This window comes from Orycteropus afer, unplaced genomic scaffold (assembly GCF_000298275.1).
Source record: "Orycteropus afer afer isolate SDZICR_OR568_19922 unplaced genomic scaffold, OryAfe1.0 scaffold00043, whole genome shotgun sequence".
NCBI lineage: Eukaryota > Metazoa > Chordata > Mammalia > Tubulidentata > Orycteropodidae > Orycteropus > Orycteropus afer.
In genome coordinates this window covers 1,646,692-1,662,666 of record NW_006921630.1, presented here as the reverse complement: position 1 = coordinate 1,662,666, position 15,975 = coordinate 1,646,692, and the positions used below count along the sequence as shown (strand labels likewise).

Sequence of the window (15,975 nt, the reverse complement as noted above, 5' to 3'; positions counted from 1 at the left end):
AAATGGTTAAACACTTGACTACTAGCAGAAAGGCTGGTGATTTGAAAACACCCACAGGCACCTCGGAAGACAGCCCAGAAGATATGCTTTCAAAAGGTCACAGCTTTGAAAACACTATGGAGCAGTTCTGCTCTGCACACATGGGGTTACCACGAGTTGGAATTGACTTAATTGCAACAACAATTTGAATTAATATACATTAATTCAAATTATTCTTACAAGAACCATGTAAGGGGAGATACTATTTGCACACCCATATTAGAGATGAGAACTCTCTCTTACACAACTGGTAATATTCAGAGCCAGTGTTCACCCATAAAATAGGGGACCTTACCATTGAATGATGATTATTGAGTCAAGTGCATGATCCAAGCCTGGAATCCTGAATGCTCTGAGAGAAATGGTGCCTCCATTTGTAGCTTCCTGGGCTCTTTTTCTCTCCCACTCTTCTGTTTAGCATCCCAGCATATCTTTGGGATGCAGAAGATGGGCCCCAGGGGGCTGGAGCCTGGCTCATCCCACTCATAGAACCTGTAGTCCTCTGTTCCCGCCAGAGTTGTCCATCTGCATGTGGGCTCTGGGGAACCTTGAGTGGGAGGATGCCTTCCAATAAGTGTGAAGATCACAAAAATACCTTCCAGAAACAAGTTATCCACAGAAGACTCTGTATGTGCTGGTTTGCACAACTGGTGTGTTTCTATAAGGATATAATATAAATTTAATTTTTGTAAATCAAATCCTCTGCAGGAGGGACACTGAATGCCATTTCAGAGATGCAGTATTATCTGTTTTGCCTGGCAATTGCATATAAATAATCAGTTTTAAGTAAACTCCTAACTACTGACTTTAGAATCAGGTAATTATTGATCTATGTTGTTGGTGTTAGGTGCTATCGAGTCCTAGTGACCTCATGCATAACAGAACAAAACACTTCCCAGTCCTACACTGTCCTCACTGCAATGGTTGCCTTGTTTGAGCCTATTGTTGCAGCCACTGTGCCAATCCATCTCACTGAGGTTCTTCCTCTTTTTCACTGATCCTCTTCCAAGCACGATGCCCTTCTTTATGTCCAAAGTATGTAAGATGAAGTCTCAACATCCTTACTTCTAAGGAGCATTCTGGCTGTACTTCTCCCAAGACAGATTTGTTCACTGTATATTCAATATTGTATATTCAATATTCAGTATTTTTCACCAACAGCATAATTCAAATGCATCAATTCTTCTTCAGTCTTTCTTATTCATTGCCCAGCTTTCACATGCAGATGAGGCAGCTGAAAATATCATGCCTTGGGTCAGGCACACCTTAGTCTTCCAAGTCACGTCTTTGCTTTTTAACACTTTAAGGAAGTCTTTTGTGGCAAATTTGATTTCTTAACTGCCGCTTCCATGGGTGTTTATTTTAGATCCAAGGAAAATGAAATCCTTGACAACTTCAAAATTTTCTCTGTTTATCATGATGTTACTTACTGGTCCACTTATGAGGATTTTTGTTTTCGTTGTGTTGTTTATGTTTCTTTATGTTATTCTAACCCTGGGGAGGAAGATGGGTGATGGCATGGGAAATAAACTTGTCACCCACAGCCCTTTGCTCTTCACAGACCTTCCACTTGCTTGCATGGGTCATCCCTGGGGGCAGAGTTCTCCAATGACTGGACTGTGTCTGGTTCACAGCTGAGTCTCAGCACTGGTAACATGGCCAGTACCTACAGAGATTCCATAACTATGTCCTGGATGAACAAATTCCATGCCATGTGTCCCTCACTGTCCTAAGCTCCATGTACTAAAATACTTCTTTTGTGGGGGATGCAGGAAGCCCTGAGTGGGAGAATTGTAGCAAAAGCTGATTTAAAAAAAAAAAAATAAAGTTGAGAATCCCTGACCCAGAAAAAGTTCTTCTTGTGAGAAGAAAGAAGGAAAAAAAGACCACATAACCAGCCAGTGTCCCTCTTCTGCAGTATCTGTGAGGTAACAATGTCTAGATGAAGCGTACCTCACTCTTTTCTACAGATACTCTTCTCTAAGTAGGAATTCATTCATGAATAAAATTAATTTCTCAAAGCAAAAATTAATCCTCTTTCCTCTGCCTGACTGCCTCAAGATCTCTCCACTAAATCTCATCTGAAAACAAACAGATCCTGCCTTCTCCCCTTGGCCATATTAGATCCTCCTTTCATTCCTTGTATATGTGTATTTTCATGTTTTGTTTTCACAGACCATCTTTAAAATCGTATCTCAAGCCAGAGTGGCTAATGTGGCATGGGCCCGATGTCAAGGGCAAATTTTGGGCAAGAGTCATTGTATTCTTGGAGGAACTGAAATTACAATCCTGAGAATGTCTTTCTGGCACAAATATATTCAGAAATCACTAAAAACTTGTTAACTGCCTTCTTCTCCCCAGCATTTGGTATGCTACATTCCAGTATGTTTTCCTGTATGTATGCTGTCACTCAAACTGGACAGCAAAACTCCTAGAAATCACAGAACCCTGTCTTCTGTATATTTTGTATCCTGCTATAGTGTTCAAAAGAGACCTTGGGTGGCACAAATGGTTTGCACTCAACTACTAATCTAAAGGTTGGTGGTTCAAGCCCTCCCAGTAGTACCATAGAAGAAAGGCCTGGCAATCTCCTGCCATAAAGATTACAGACAAGAAATCTCTATGAAGCAATTCTACTCTGTCAGGGTCACCCAGGGTCACCGTGCATCAGAATCAATTCAATGGCAATGAGTTGTTTTGTTTCGGTTCTGGTTTTGGTTATACGTCCAAGAATAATGCCATGCATGAAGGAGAGCCTCCACAGACACCCAGGAGAGGACCAAGTGAATAAATGCATGGTGCAATAAGCTTACCCAAATCAAGTTTTTTAAGCATAACTGATGTTGAGTTTTCAGTTCAATCAGTAACTTTACCAAATCTTAAAGTATTGCTTACTATTTTCTCACCAGGAAAGAAAGGAAGAATGGGGGGAGGGCAAAAAGCCCAGGGAGTTACAACTGGAGTTAGATGGAGTTACAATCTCTCTGAGCATTCAGAATCCCAGACTCAGATGATTTGTTTGATTCAATGATAATCACTCAGGTCAAGTCCTCTAGTTTATGGATTGAATGCTGGCTCTGAACTTTATCAGTTGTGTATCTTAAATCCCTTTAAAACTCAATGTCTTCACACTCCATTTTTTTCAACGTAGCAGCTAAAGGAATTGTCTTTGGCTACCTTCTCCACACATGCAATTCCTTTTACATCAGGTTTTACTCACTCCTAATGCAGGAAAATGACATGCCTTTCAATGATAGTGTTTTGAAATTGTACCCTACAGAAATCAGTGTCTAAGAGACACTTTTGGCATTTGGGAGGGACAGGATATGGCAGAAAAAACACCGTGGGGAGGAGCAGGGAGGCATGACACAGGAATACACTTCACTTCTTGACATCCACCTTAGACACACAGGACTGATGGCTCAGTTCCCAGACCATAGGTGGCACTCCCATGCCCTTGGTCATACTGTTCCTTTGTCTCCAACACCATTCTCCATCTCTACCTGGTGAGTTTCCACTCATCCATCAAAGTTTTGGCTAAACATCACCTCATTCCAGAATTTCTATGCAGAGTAATCTAGCACTTTCTCCAGGAGCACATTACCCAATAAGCAGGATAAGCATGGGCTTACTTGTGTTTACTTACTACTCTGTAATGAACAGTTTCACATGTTTTTCACCACCTCAGATGTGGTGAAATCCATGTGATATTGTTCACAACAGAGTAGTAAGTAAGCACAAGTAAACCATGCTTACGGTGCTTATTGGGCAATTTGACATTGACCTTCTCCAAATGTACTTATCTGTATGTCGCATCAGATTTAGGACTATGTCACTTTGTTTTTGATTTATTTCAGAATCTAATAAAATAACAAGCACAGAGTTGGCCCTCAAAAATATTTATTGAATAAATGAATATTGCTCTCCTTGTGCTTCGAATTATAGGCAGTCCCTAGGTTACATATGACTTTTGGACAACTCCTACTTGCCCTTTAATGTGATATAAATTTGCCCTAGTTTTGAAACAACTGAACCAGCCCCTTCTTGCAACAAATTCTTCATTACAATCACCTTCACTACTGCACATGTAGCTTTTCAATCATTGAAAAGGCTTCAAGGCTATTCTTGCCCTAAAAAAAAAAAAAACCAAACCCCCTTTCATTGATTTGATTCCAACTCATGGTGACTATAGGGCAGAATACAACTGCCCCACAGGGTTTCAAGGCTGTAAATCTTTACAGTAGCAGACTGTCAGAGGAATGGCTGGTGAGTTTGAACTGCCCAACTTCTAGTTAGCTGAATGTTTTAACCACTATTCCACCAGAGCTCCCTTCCTGCAGTAAAGCCACTGCCATCAAGTAGATTCCGACTCAGAGTGACCCCCATTGGGTTTCCGAGGAGGTAAATCTTTATGGAAGTAGAATGCCCTGTCTTCCTTCTGCAGAGTGGCTGGTGGGTTTGAACTGCCAACCTTATGGATAGCAGTCAAATGCCTTAGGCACTGTAAGGCTAAATAAGAACCATAAGTACTTATTTTGACTCACCCGCAAATTCTCAAAGATAAAGATCTTGTCTGTAACCTGGGGACTGCCTGTAGTTGTTTGTATATGTACTATTTCTTCCCACTCCAGAGAAGAGAACACTTGCTCATTCACCTCTTTGTACTTAACAGTAGCTTGAATAGTCTATTGGACTGGTGTGATGTGTTTCCACATCAGACATAGAGGTACAGACTCTGTACAAGGACAAGCATAAGGAGGCCTGATTAAAGGCTCTACCTATGACCTTGCTGGGGACTCATCATCCAGACACCACTGGAATGAAATCCCTTGGGAGAAGGTTTAAAATATCTTATGTTGATTTACAATCTAGATTGTGTATTTCCATATTAGCAGTGCTACACATTTTTTCAGGTCCCTGTGTGATACCAACAGTTTGTGCTTAGCTACTTGGATACACAACCAGTGCCTATGGAAGCAGCAGTCAAGAAATCAAATGACATATCGAATTTGGGACATTTGCTGCAAAAGATCTCTTTAAACTGGTGGGGTTTTTTTTGTTGTTGTTGTTTAAAAAAAAAGGTATCGCTTTGAGGGCTAAGGTGAGCCTGACCCAAGCCATGATATTGTCAGTCATCTCATATGTATGTGAAAGGTGGACAATAAATAAGGAACACTGAAGAAGAATTAATGCCTTTGAATTATGGTGTTAGCAAAGAACATTGAATATACCCTGGACTGCTAGAAGAATAGGAGCTCTGGTGGCGCTATGGTTAAAGCATTGGACTGCTCACCAAAAGGTCAGTGTTTCAAACCCACCAGCTGCTTTGTGGAGAAAAATGAGACAGTCTGCTTCCATGAAGATTTACAGCCACGGAAAACATATGGGGCAGTTCTACTCTGCCCTAGAGGGTCAGGATGAGTTGGAATTGCCTCAATCCCAGGGATTTGGGCCAGAAGAATGAATAAATCTGTCCTGGAAGAAGTACAGCCAGAATACTACTTAGAAGCAGGATGGTGGGACTTTATCTTATGTACTTTGCACATGTGATCAGGAAGGAACCAGTCCCTGGAGAAGGGCATCATGCTTGGTTAAGTGCTGGGTCAGCAAAAAAAGAGGAAGACCCTCAATGAGATGGACACAGTGGCTGCAATGATGGGCTCAGACATAGCAAGGATTGTGAGCATGGTACATAACTGGGTAGTGTTTTGTTCTGTTGGACATAGGATTGCTATGTGTCAGAACTGGCTTGACAGCTCCTAACAATAACATTAACCTAAAAGTATTGCAAAAGAAATGCCTGGTGATCTGCTTCCATAAAGAGTGCAGGAAGAAAAAATAAAATGCCCAACAACCTCTGGAGTGGTTCTATCTGTAAGACATGGGGTCACCATGACAGGGGATTGACTTGACAATAATGGGTTTGGATTTTTAGTACATTTAGCCAGCATTGAACTCTTAATTAAAGTAATTTATAAACATTTTGTTCTGTCCCTTTTCTATCTCCTTACCCATGTGGTCTGAGAAATAGTGTCTGTGACCATAAATGCAGGTTCACCATTGTCACACTGTCTCTAATTTTGCTCTAATTTGAATTACAGTGTGGTTTGTGCACCACTCTTCTTTCCTTTCATCTCCACAAACTACCTTGTTGTGAAAATATAAACCCATTGAGAAGGAAACCCACCAGCTTACTCAGGTGATGATCATTTTCCCCAGAAGAGATAACCTCCTTCCTTACTTGTCCCATCAATCTGAGAACTCCAGCTTCCTTCGTGTTACCTTGCAGCTAGTTCAGCAATAATGCAACCCTTCTTCACCTCAATATCTATAATGAACACCCAAGAAATCTCTGGGATTTACCTAGGCAGGCTGAGCTGCCTTTGCCATTTATTTATGTGGATTGTAATCTCTTAATTGGAGATGGTGCCTCTCCTAGGGTTTGCTGTTTATCCAAATCAGTATTTGTTAGTCGGAGAGACGCAGTCCGAATGATAAATCAGTGGTAGAGCTCCTCCTGTGATTGCTTCAGCAGCAGCTTTCTGCTTCCTCAGCTCTCTGTCTCCTGGGAGGCGACCTCAGGCTGCTTCTAGGCCCTCCAGCCTTTTCTGCTTTTAAACTTTCCCCCAGCTGCTGTATCTATTCTTATGAGTTCATGTGTCCCGGCACTGGTAACTCCTAAATTTATCTTCTCGTGACTGCTCTCTATTTCATTCGTTCCATCTCCTGTAGGTCTTCTCACCATCCCAAATGCATTGTGGGATGCTGACTCACCATTAAGCCCTCTCTCCTTCTCAGAAGTAAAGGAGAACTTTTGTTCTCCTCTTCATCTTCCAAGCACTTATTGTAATCATAGCACTTCTCGAGCTTCAATGTTCTTACTGTTCATCTGGGGATCTTATTAGGATGCAGATTCAGGTTCTACTCGAGGTCTGGGGTGGGGCCTGAGATTATGTATTTTTAATAAACCCTCAGGTGATGCGGATGCTGCTGGCTGACAGCCCACCCTTTGAATAGTACGGATCTAATATTTGGCTCCTCCTAATTCTCCTTCCTGACACATCTGAGCTATTGTCAAATCTTATTTTTTGTTCTGATGAATTCCAGACATGTTTTCTTAAGGTTATTGCCCTGGTCCCTTCTAAAATATTCTTTCTCCTTGTTGACTGCCTACATTCTCAGCATCAATCTGATTCCAGCTCTACTTGTCCTATTGGATGTTTCTAGATGCCTCTGACCAAAACACACTCTTGTCTCAACACTAACTACCTTTAAGGACTGCTTGACCCTTTTGGTTTTTAGCTTTGCCCTACTTTGGTTCTATCAACTTGAAAATTTTGCCCCAAATTTAATCAGAATATAATGTACTTTTTTCTCAGTGAGGATACCTATTACTGTCGTTTAAAAAATATCTTTCCCATAAGACTCTTGATGTTTCCCCAGACTCTTCCTTTATAAGAAGAGGTAGCTAGAAATGGAGCAGAGGAGCCCTCATACAGTAGTTAAGTGCTTGCCTGCTAATCAAAAAGTGTGTACTTTAAACCCACCAGTAGCTCTGCAGGTAAAAGATGTGGCACTCTGCTTCCACATAGATCACAGCCTTGGAAACCCTCTGGGGCAGTTCTACTCTGTCCTATAGGGCCACTGTGAAGAACAGATTCATAGTAGCAATGGGTTGGGTTTGGTTTTGGTTTAGAAATGGAGATGATTATGACTCATCTTCATGGCAGCATAGTGCCTAAGGCATTTCACTGCTAACCAGAAGGCTGGTGGTTCAAACCCTCCAACCACTCCTCAGAAGGAAGGTTGGGCAATCTACTTTCGTAGTGATATCGCCTCAGAAACCCAAGGAGGGGTCACTATGAGTTGGGTTTGACTTGACGGCAGTGAGTTTGGTTTGTTTTTGGTTTACCTAGCCTTGCTTTCCTCCCAACCACCATATTATACTCACTGTTCTGTATGATTTCTAATTTCTCTTTTAATTTTAATTTATTCTTTCCAAATTTTAAGTGTTTCATCACAGTGGCTTGGCTTTCTTCCAATCCCATGATTATCTCTCTATTAAAACCTTAATACAAAAAGAAATTTAAAAAAAAAAAAAAGAAAAGAAAAAGCAGACTGCTCATTACTTTGATTTGTAGCAGAGAATGGAAGATTACCACTAGAGTGTTTCGAGAAACCATATTTACATTTGCATCAGTGCAATTTAGGTGCCTGATTAGGTTGCATCTTATGATGAAGATGCACTTACCAGTCAAAGGGAAGTGGCGTGGTCTAGAGTAATGAGCTGAAGACTTCAAGTCCGGGACCCGGAGTGCTATTTCTGGCTGTGATTGGCTACCTCTCTGACCTTGAACAAGTCTACTTCACTCTCATCGACCCTGGTAGTACCATAAGCCTCAAAGGACTTCTTTGAGAGGTTAGCCATTTAAGTGCTTATTGTAGTGTAATGGAGTGGAACAAAGAAGGAAGGGGTTTAGGGATCACAAATGGAACTGGAGACTAGATCTCTTCTCTTCTTGCTCTTACCAGCTTGTCCATTGATGAGACAGTGCCTGGGAAGTGAGCTGATTGCTCAGAAGTTTGTTTGGCAAGGCTAGTGGACAGGCAAAGAGATTGGTTAACTTAATTTCAATGGTTGACAAAAATTGGGTGAGATAGCCATACCCATCTTGTTATTTAAGAGGCTGATGAAGTCACTTTGAAGACTAAGATACACCTGACCCAAGTCATGCTATTTTTAATAGCCACATATGTATGTGAGAGCTGGACAATGAATAAGGAAGATCTCAGAAGTGATGCATTTGAGTTGTGGTGTTGGTGAAGAACACTGAATGTGCGATGGACTGCTGGACATCAGAACAAATGAATCTATCTTAGAAGAAGTACAACTGGAATCCTCCTTAGAAATGAGAATGGCCAGACTTCGTCTCTCATACATTGGTCATGTTGGCAGAAGGGACCAATCCCTGGAGAAGGATAGTATGCTGGATAAAGTAGTTAGTCAGCAAAAAAGAGGAAGATCCTCAAAAAGATGGATTGACATAGCGACTGCAACAATGGACTCAAGTATGACAATAATTGTGAGGATGGCACAGGACCAAGCAGTTGAGGTTCACCATGAGTTGGAACTGATCCGATGGCACCTAATAACAACAACAACATCATGGCAATGGCAATTCAGTGGTAGAATTCTTGTCTTCCATGCAGGAGACCTGGGTTCAATTCCTGGACAGTACACATTATGAACAGCCACCACAAGTCTGTAATGGAGACTTATACATTGCTATGATGCTGAACAGGTTACAATGAAGCTTCCTGACTAAGATGGACTAGGAGAAAATGGTCTGGCCATCTACTTCTGAAATTCAGGCAATGAACATCCTATGGATCACAACAGTCATTGTATGTAGGATCACCTTGAGTTAGGGGACTGACTCAATGGCAGCTAACAACAACCAAAGTGCATATTGTCCCTCTTTGACTGGAGACCTGTCAGTGTTCAGGCTTTGGAGGACTTGCCTAAGGAAGGCCTGTTCAGTTGTCAAAAGCTTGACCTGTATCTGTTCTATACTATGCTGGAAATTATCTTGATATCTCCGATAGCTCCTAAGACTGGTAAACGTGTGTCCCAGAGAGGATCAATCATTCTTCAGTTTAGTTCCCCTTCTAACAAAGAGCTGGATTGAGGTGTGGGATTAATTTGCTCTAAAATGGTAAACAAGAAAGCAAAATATGTTTTCCTTCTAATACAAGTTGTATAATGCCCTTAAACAAAAAACAAGAAATACTGCCAATGAGTAGATTCTGACTCAGAGCAACCTGATAGGATAGAGTAGAACTGCCCTATTATTGGGTTTACAAGGCTATGGATCTTTATGGATGTAGACTGCCTTATCTTTCTTCCATGGAGCAGCTGGTGAGTTCAAACAGCCAACCTTTTGGTTAGCAACCAAATGCATTAAGCACTGTGCCACCAGAACAGGCATTAAAACAAAGATAGCATCCATGGCTCTCATCTGACTACCATTCTTGCACTGGCTAATATTTACTGGGGACAATCTAATAATAATAAACCACTGCTATCAAGTCAATTCCAACTCCCAGTGACCTCCATTGGGTTTCCAAGGTGGTAAATCTTTACAGAAGGAGATTGCCCCATCTTCCTTCTACAGAGTGACTGGGGGGTTTGGACCACTAACCTTCTGGTTAACGGTCAAATAAATGCCTTAGGCACTGTACCACCAGAGCTCCCTTACTAATAATAGGTAATGCTTATTAAGCAGCATTCTAAGTGCCTCACATCAACTAACTCATTTAATTTGTATATCAGTCCACCTGGTAGACATTATTATTATTATCCTCATTTTACAGACAAGAAAATTAAGTAGTTTCCCCAGCATTATATAGCTAGTAAGCTATAGATTCAGGATTAGAACCCAGGCCAGCTGGCTCCTGAGCCTTTGCTCTTAAGCACCTATCCTATACATGAATACAACATGTAATTGAGAGAGAACAACAATCCTGGGTCCATGGCAGGGAAGCTGGAGTTGTTCTAGCTTGATCAGGTATCTGCAAAGTGAAAGCAAGCTCTGATGTCCAAATAGGAATAGGCAGGATGTGAGTTTAATATTAGAACCTTGCTGTGGAATAGTTATGATCTGTTCACATGGCTAGAAGGAAAGGAGTCTCCTTTCCCTGTAGGTTGAGAGAGTTTCATGCATTCCCACATCAAATATTTCAGCTCAATTAGAAAGTCTGATCCCTCCCCCAACCACAGTCTACTGCCCTTCTAATATGGAAGGTATATGTGGATACTATTGATTTTCTGTGGACCAAAAGTTTTCTTAAAGAATCAAATGAAAGACTAATTCTGTTAGAGACCCCAAAATGTCCCTAAAAATCACTTCCAATATTCTCTGTAACCTTTTTCTCCCTCTGCCCTTCTGGATAAAAAGAGAAAAAATTGGGGATGACCTTGTTTTATCAGTTTTCTGTGACCTGCTTTAGTCAGAGTAATCAAGGTCCTGGATTTGCCAGAGGAAATTGCCACTAGAGACAAAATGGGAACAAGTAAGAGTGAATTGCCATTGGGATAATATGGAGCCCAACAAGGATCCATGGAGCCACCATTTTGCTTAATAACTAAAAGCAAAACTCCCAGAATTCTCTTGGAGCAGTGGTATGTAACCATTCTTTCTTCACCCCACAAAAGGGGCACAAATCAGAATGCTGCATTCCTGTCAGAATGACTGGTTTGTGTTTCTCTAAGTAGAGGTTCATGTGCAATAACTGACCCCAGAGAAACAGAATGGCACAGTGTAAGAGCTTGTTACATTAAATGATCAGAGAACTATTACCAACTGATAGAACAGTTGATGGCACAGAAGTGATTACAGATGCTCCCCATGGAGCTACCACCCAGGCAGTAAGTGGCTGCCAGGTTATCCAAATTTGGACTGGGGCGTGATGAGAAGGAAAATCTACTGAGAGAAGGAGAAGACTGATAACTTATTCCCTTCCTGTAGTGCTCTGGTGGCTTAGTGCCTAAGGCATTTGGCTGCTAACCAGAAGTCTGGCGATTCAAACCCACCAGACACTCCTCAGAAGGAAGGTTGGGCAATCTATTTCTATACTGATACTGCCTCTGAAACCCAAGGAGGGGTTGGTATGAGTTGGATGGCATAGGTTTTTGGTTTTTTGGTTTTTTTTTAATAGTCCTATAGCTCTTTGGGGAGCTCTGGTAGCATAGTGGCTAAGGCACTTGACTGCTAACCAGAAGGCTGGTGGTTCAAACCCACCAGCCACTCCTCGGAAGGAAGATGGGGCAATCTACTTCCATAGTGATACTGCCTTGGAAACCCAAGGAGGGGTCGCTATGAGTTGGGTCTGATTCGACAGCACATAACAACAACAACGTAGCTCTTTGAATGGAACAGTGATGTTGGGATTTCCAGTCAGACATTTCAGTTCCAATATACTTTTAAAAATTACTTGTTTTGTGATAACTGTGCTTCTGATAGATTGGAGATAAACTGGAAAGTCTGAATTAAGTTAAACCTCATTTTAAATAGGCCACAGGGAATCATGGCTTAAACACATTCTTGAGTGGATTTTCTGATTTTTGTTTTTAAAGGAATGGAAGAAGAAATTCCTTGGTAAAGAGAATGATTTTCCTGAATTTACCTTATAAAAGTTTGTGAGGCATATGTCTAGATTCCCACACATTTGTTAGAAGTTGAGATGACCCTCTGCTCTGTGCCTTTGCTGCTCTTTCATCTGATCTCACTTGAATAGGTGTTATCTCAACCACTCCCAGCCTCAGTTGGTCTCTCTATGCCTCAGTGACACTACGTGGATTTTTGCTGCAGTCTTTGGAGCATGGCAAGGACCAGAGTTGCTAAAGCAGAGAGTGTGAATTGCAGTCCCTTCCAGGACCAAACTGCATCTAATTACAGTGGAAGGAGCCACAGCCTGAAAAGGGAGCTGGGCAGGACATTTCTGAAAAGCAGGATTTGGTTTCTTTGCATCTTTGAACACAAGAGGTACCAGCCCCTCAAATATCAGGTCTTGGCCCCTTACCTGTGACCAAGCAAGGGGACTATGAACTAGGTGGACAGTCTCTATTAGCTGCTCTCTTATCATTTAGGAATCTTTTAGGGATGAATACTGCTAAAACCTTATCTCTGAGACCCAATAACAACCTAAACAGGTTTCATTGGTTACTATAGAAGTTAAAAAAAAAGAAAAAATCTTAGAAAATGAAATTGTGTTTAACAATACTTTAAGAATCCTGGCTCTGGACTCAATTTCTGAGCTAGTCCTGGGTCTGCCATTTACTAGCTATGTGCTAATCATCAGGCTGCTTAACTTCTCTGGACCTCAATTTCCTCATCTGTAAAATAGGGGGAATAGTCATTCTTCCAACATAAAGTTGTTGGAGGAAATAAATGAGTTAATTTATATAAGGTATAAAAAATGCTAAGTCTAGCAAGAGGAACAAAATTGCCGGTATGTTCCTATGATTAGAAATATACAGAATACATGGAAATGTTAATAATCACAACCTTTAGATGCTGAAATAATAGGTAGGTTTGTGGTTTTGTTGTTGTTTGTGTTTTTTCAGGTTCTCACTCTTTTGCATTAGGAACATTAGTTTGTAAACTACAAAATAAATGTCTTTTTTTAAAAAAAGAAGAATTTTGACAAAGTTCCAAGGGTTGTCTAAAGACTATGGGCAAGATGAAGAGGAGAATGGAGAGGTGATAAGAGAGAAAGGGGAAGCGGATGTTGGGGAAGTTGGAAATCATTCATGTAAACCCTCAGGCTTGCCGGGTCACATGGGTCACCAGATGTGGAGGAGCACTGCGCTTCAGAAGGCTGCTGTAGTGCCCAGGAATGCATGCCCAGCCTATCCCAGCTTAGATGGACCAGGCAGGTATCATGTTTGACTTTCAGCTCCAGTGTTCCTAGGGATGCACAGAAGGAGACAGAGAGAGACAGCCCTTTTCCATTCACAGGCCAGTTGAGGGTGAGATGTTGTAAAGCGTGAGGGCAGGTTGGTCCCTGACCCCATAGGGTCCTCCAGATCTTTCAGAAAGGAGCTAAGGCTGCCCTGCCTTCATTTGCATGTCTAAGTAATTACAGCTTATAGAAGTATCTAACCCATTAGTTAAAACCTGGCCCCAGCATTTGATTCTGACCTCCTGCAGTAGCATGGGCCACATGCTGACTCCGTGCTGCCTGATTTGTCCTCAAATTATAAGCAGCACAACCTATAAATAGAAACCCTTTTGCTAAGTTCCCCAGGAGGCATCAGCAGGTTTTTCAGTTTGTACGTGTTTTCTTCTTGCTTTTTTTGAAGAACCAACATGGTAGGCTGATTTTTCTGCCTGGTGCTCCTCCAGCTTGCTCCTTTAGTTCAATGTGAAGGCATTCCAGCTGGCATAACAGTTGGAACCTGCACACCCGTGGGGCCTGCCCATGTTGATTTCTAAGGGAAGCCCCTGACTCAGCCAGGGCCGGGGTGGTTCCCACTCACCTGTAGATCCTGTACCTGGTGGTGAACCCCTGACGGTAACGCTCCATGAAATCAGCATATTCCTGAGCACGGTGGAAGGGGCCCCGGTCTGTGAGCAGCCAGTCCAAGGGGGGCTGGCCGGCTGAGGAGGCATGCTGCTCAGGGAGCACGGCGGCAGCTGTGGCCGAGACAGCCAGCACCCAGCCGGGGAGACCCAGTGCCAGCAGGATTGCCCATGGGGCCGCTGCCGGCCAAAGCCCTCTAAACCGAGTGCCACACTGCCACCTCATGCTTCTCCTGTGGAGTTGGTTTCTTCATTCTCTCGCCACACTCTCCCCCTCTGTGCTGCTCCTCCAGGGCTCCCGGAACTAGAAAAGGACAACAGAAAGCAAGAATTCAGTAAGCACCCTGATCTCAGCTTATGGGCCTGTGAGCATCTAACATTTCTGGGTCAGGCCTGTTCTGCTGTTTTTACATTGGTTGCCTTCAAGTTGATTCCCGCTCATGGCAATCCCATGTGCGCAGAGTAGAACTGCCCTTATGGTTTTCAAGGTTGTTACCTTTTGGAAGCGGATCTCTAGCTCTGTCTTCCAAGGTATCTTTTGGTTGGTGGGTTCAAACTATCAACCTTTCAGCTAGTAGTGGTGAGCTTAACCATTTGCACTATCAAATGCTGATTCTAGAAACCCGAGTAACGCACTTGGTTCTAGGCATTGAACTAAGCATGTATATGATTTCATTTAACTCTTATATATCATATGAAGAATCATATGAAGAAATACCATCGTCCTCATTTTACAGATGAGAAGATGGTGGCTTAGAGAGATAAAAATGTAGTTGAAATTTGCACAGATATTAAGTGATGAAACCAGAATTTGAACTCAGCTAGTCTGACTCCTAATCTGCTATGTCTCTTATGTTGAGTTGCACAACCCCATCTATCTGCCTTTCTCACACATGTTCAATATGTTGCAGAAATGTCCTCATAGACTGTGTGGTGCTTGATGTAAGTCAAGCAGCAGCCCTATTTTTCACATGGAGAATTGCAAGGCAGAGAATTAGGGAAATCCCTTTTCTCCTATGAAGCTGGGTAACTTGGGCAAATCACTCCCCTTCTCTGGGTTTCGTTTTCCCTTATAAAAAATAAAGAGGCTTGACTAGATAGCATCTAAGGTCCCTTGAAACTTCCCTAGGTGGTGCAAATAGTTAAGGCACACAACTACTAACCAAAAGGTTGGAAGTTCAAGTCCACCCAGAGGCACCTCAGACAAAAGTCCTGGTGATCTACTCCTGAAAAAAATGAGCCTTCTAAAACCCTATGGAGTACAGTTCTAATCTGACACACATGGCATTGCTATCAATTAGAATTGACTCTATAGCAACTGGTATGGTCTCTTTTAGTTTTGAATATCCAATCTGCTCTTTTATTGAAGGCCATGAAGGGATAGAGTTAGAATAGAAAGCCAAACTGCCTCATCATTGTGATCAGAGAGCAGAGGCCATGCATATAATGATACCCATCAATCTCTCTCTCATTGTGGAGCATGACGACTCCTGAGGGCAGGGTGGGTCTAACTGTTGTATCTTGGCATCTTAACTCTAGAAAGTACAGAACAAGTCTTCAGAGACCCTTGTTGTAAGAATGAATATCAAGAAAGAAATATGATTCTGGCCTTCAAAATGCCTGGCTGCCTTGTGACTAGTAACCTTTATAAACCTCTGGGCAGATGTAAGGGACCAATTCAGTATGGGGGAGGTTTCTGGAACTGCATTCACTTCGTCAATCTTTAATTTATAGCACATGCTGTCAGACTTCCCTTACCTACACATCTCTTCAGTGTGTGCTAGAATGACTTCTAATCCCCAGAACCTGCAATTCATGGATTGAGGATTTTCTCTGGCTGCCAAAGACTAGA

The 15,975-nt window shown here is 42.1% G+C and overlaps 1 protein-coding gene across 1 annotated transcript in view; it reads right to left on the bottom strand.

Annotated features, from left to right (window-relative positions):
• The window catches only part of BRINP2 (BMP/retinoic acid inducible neural specific 2), a 79,254-nt gene extending 64,905 nt beyond the window's left edge, over positions 1-14,349 (bottom strand). The window contains exon 1 of the mRNA XM_007937609.1: positions 14,081-14,349. Coding sequence (XP_007935800.1) covers positions 14,081-14,349 — 269 coding nt within the window. The remainder of the gene's footprint in view (positions 1-14,080) is intronic.
• Positions 14,350-15,975: the final 1,626 nt, after the last annotated feature.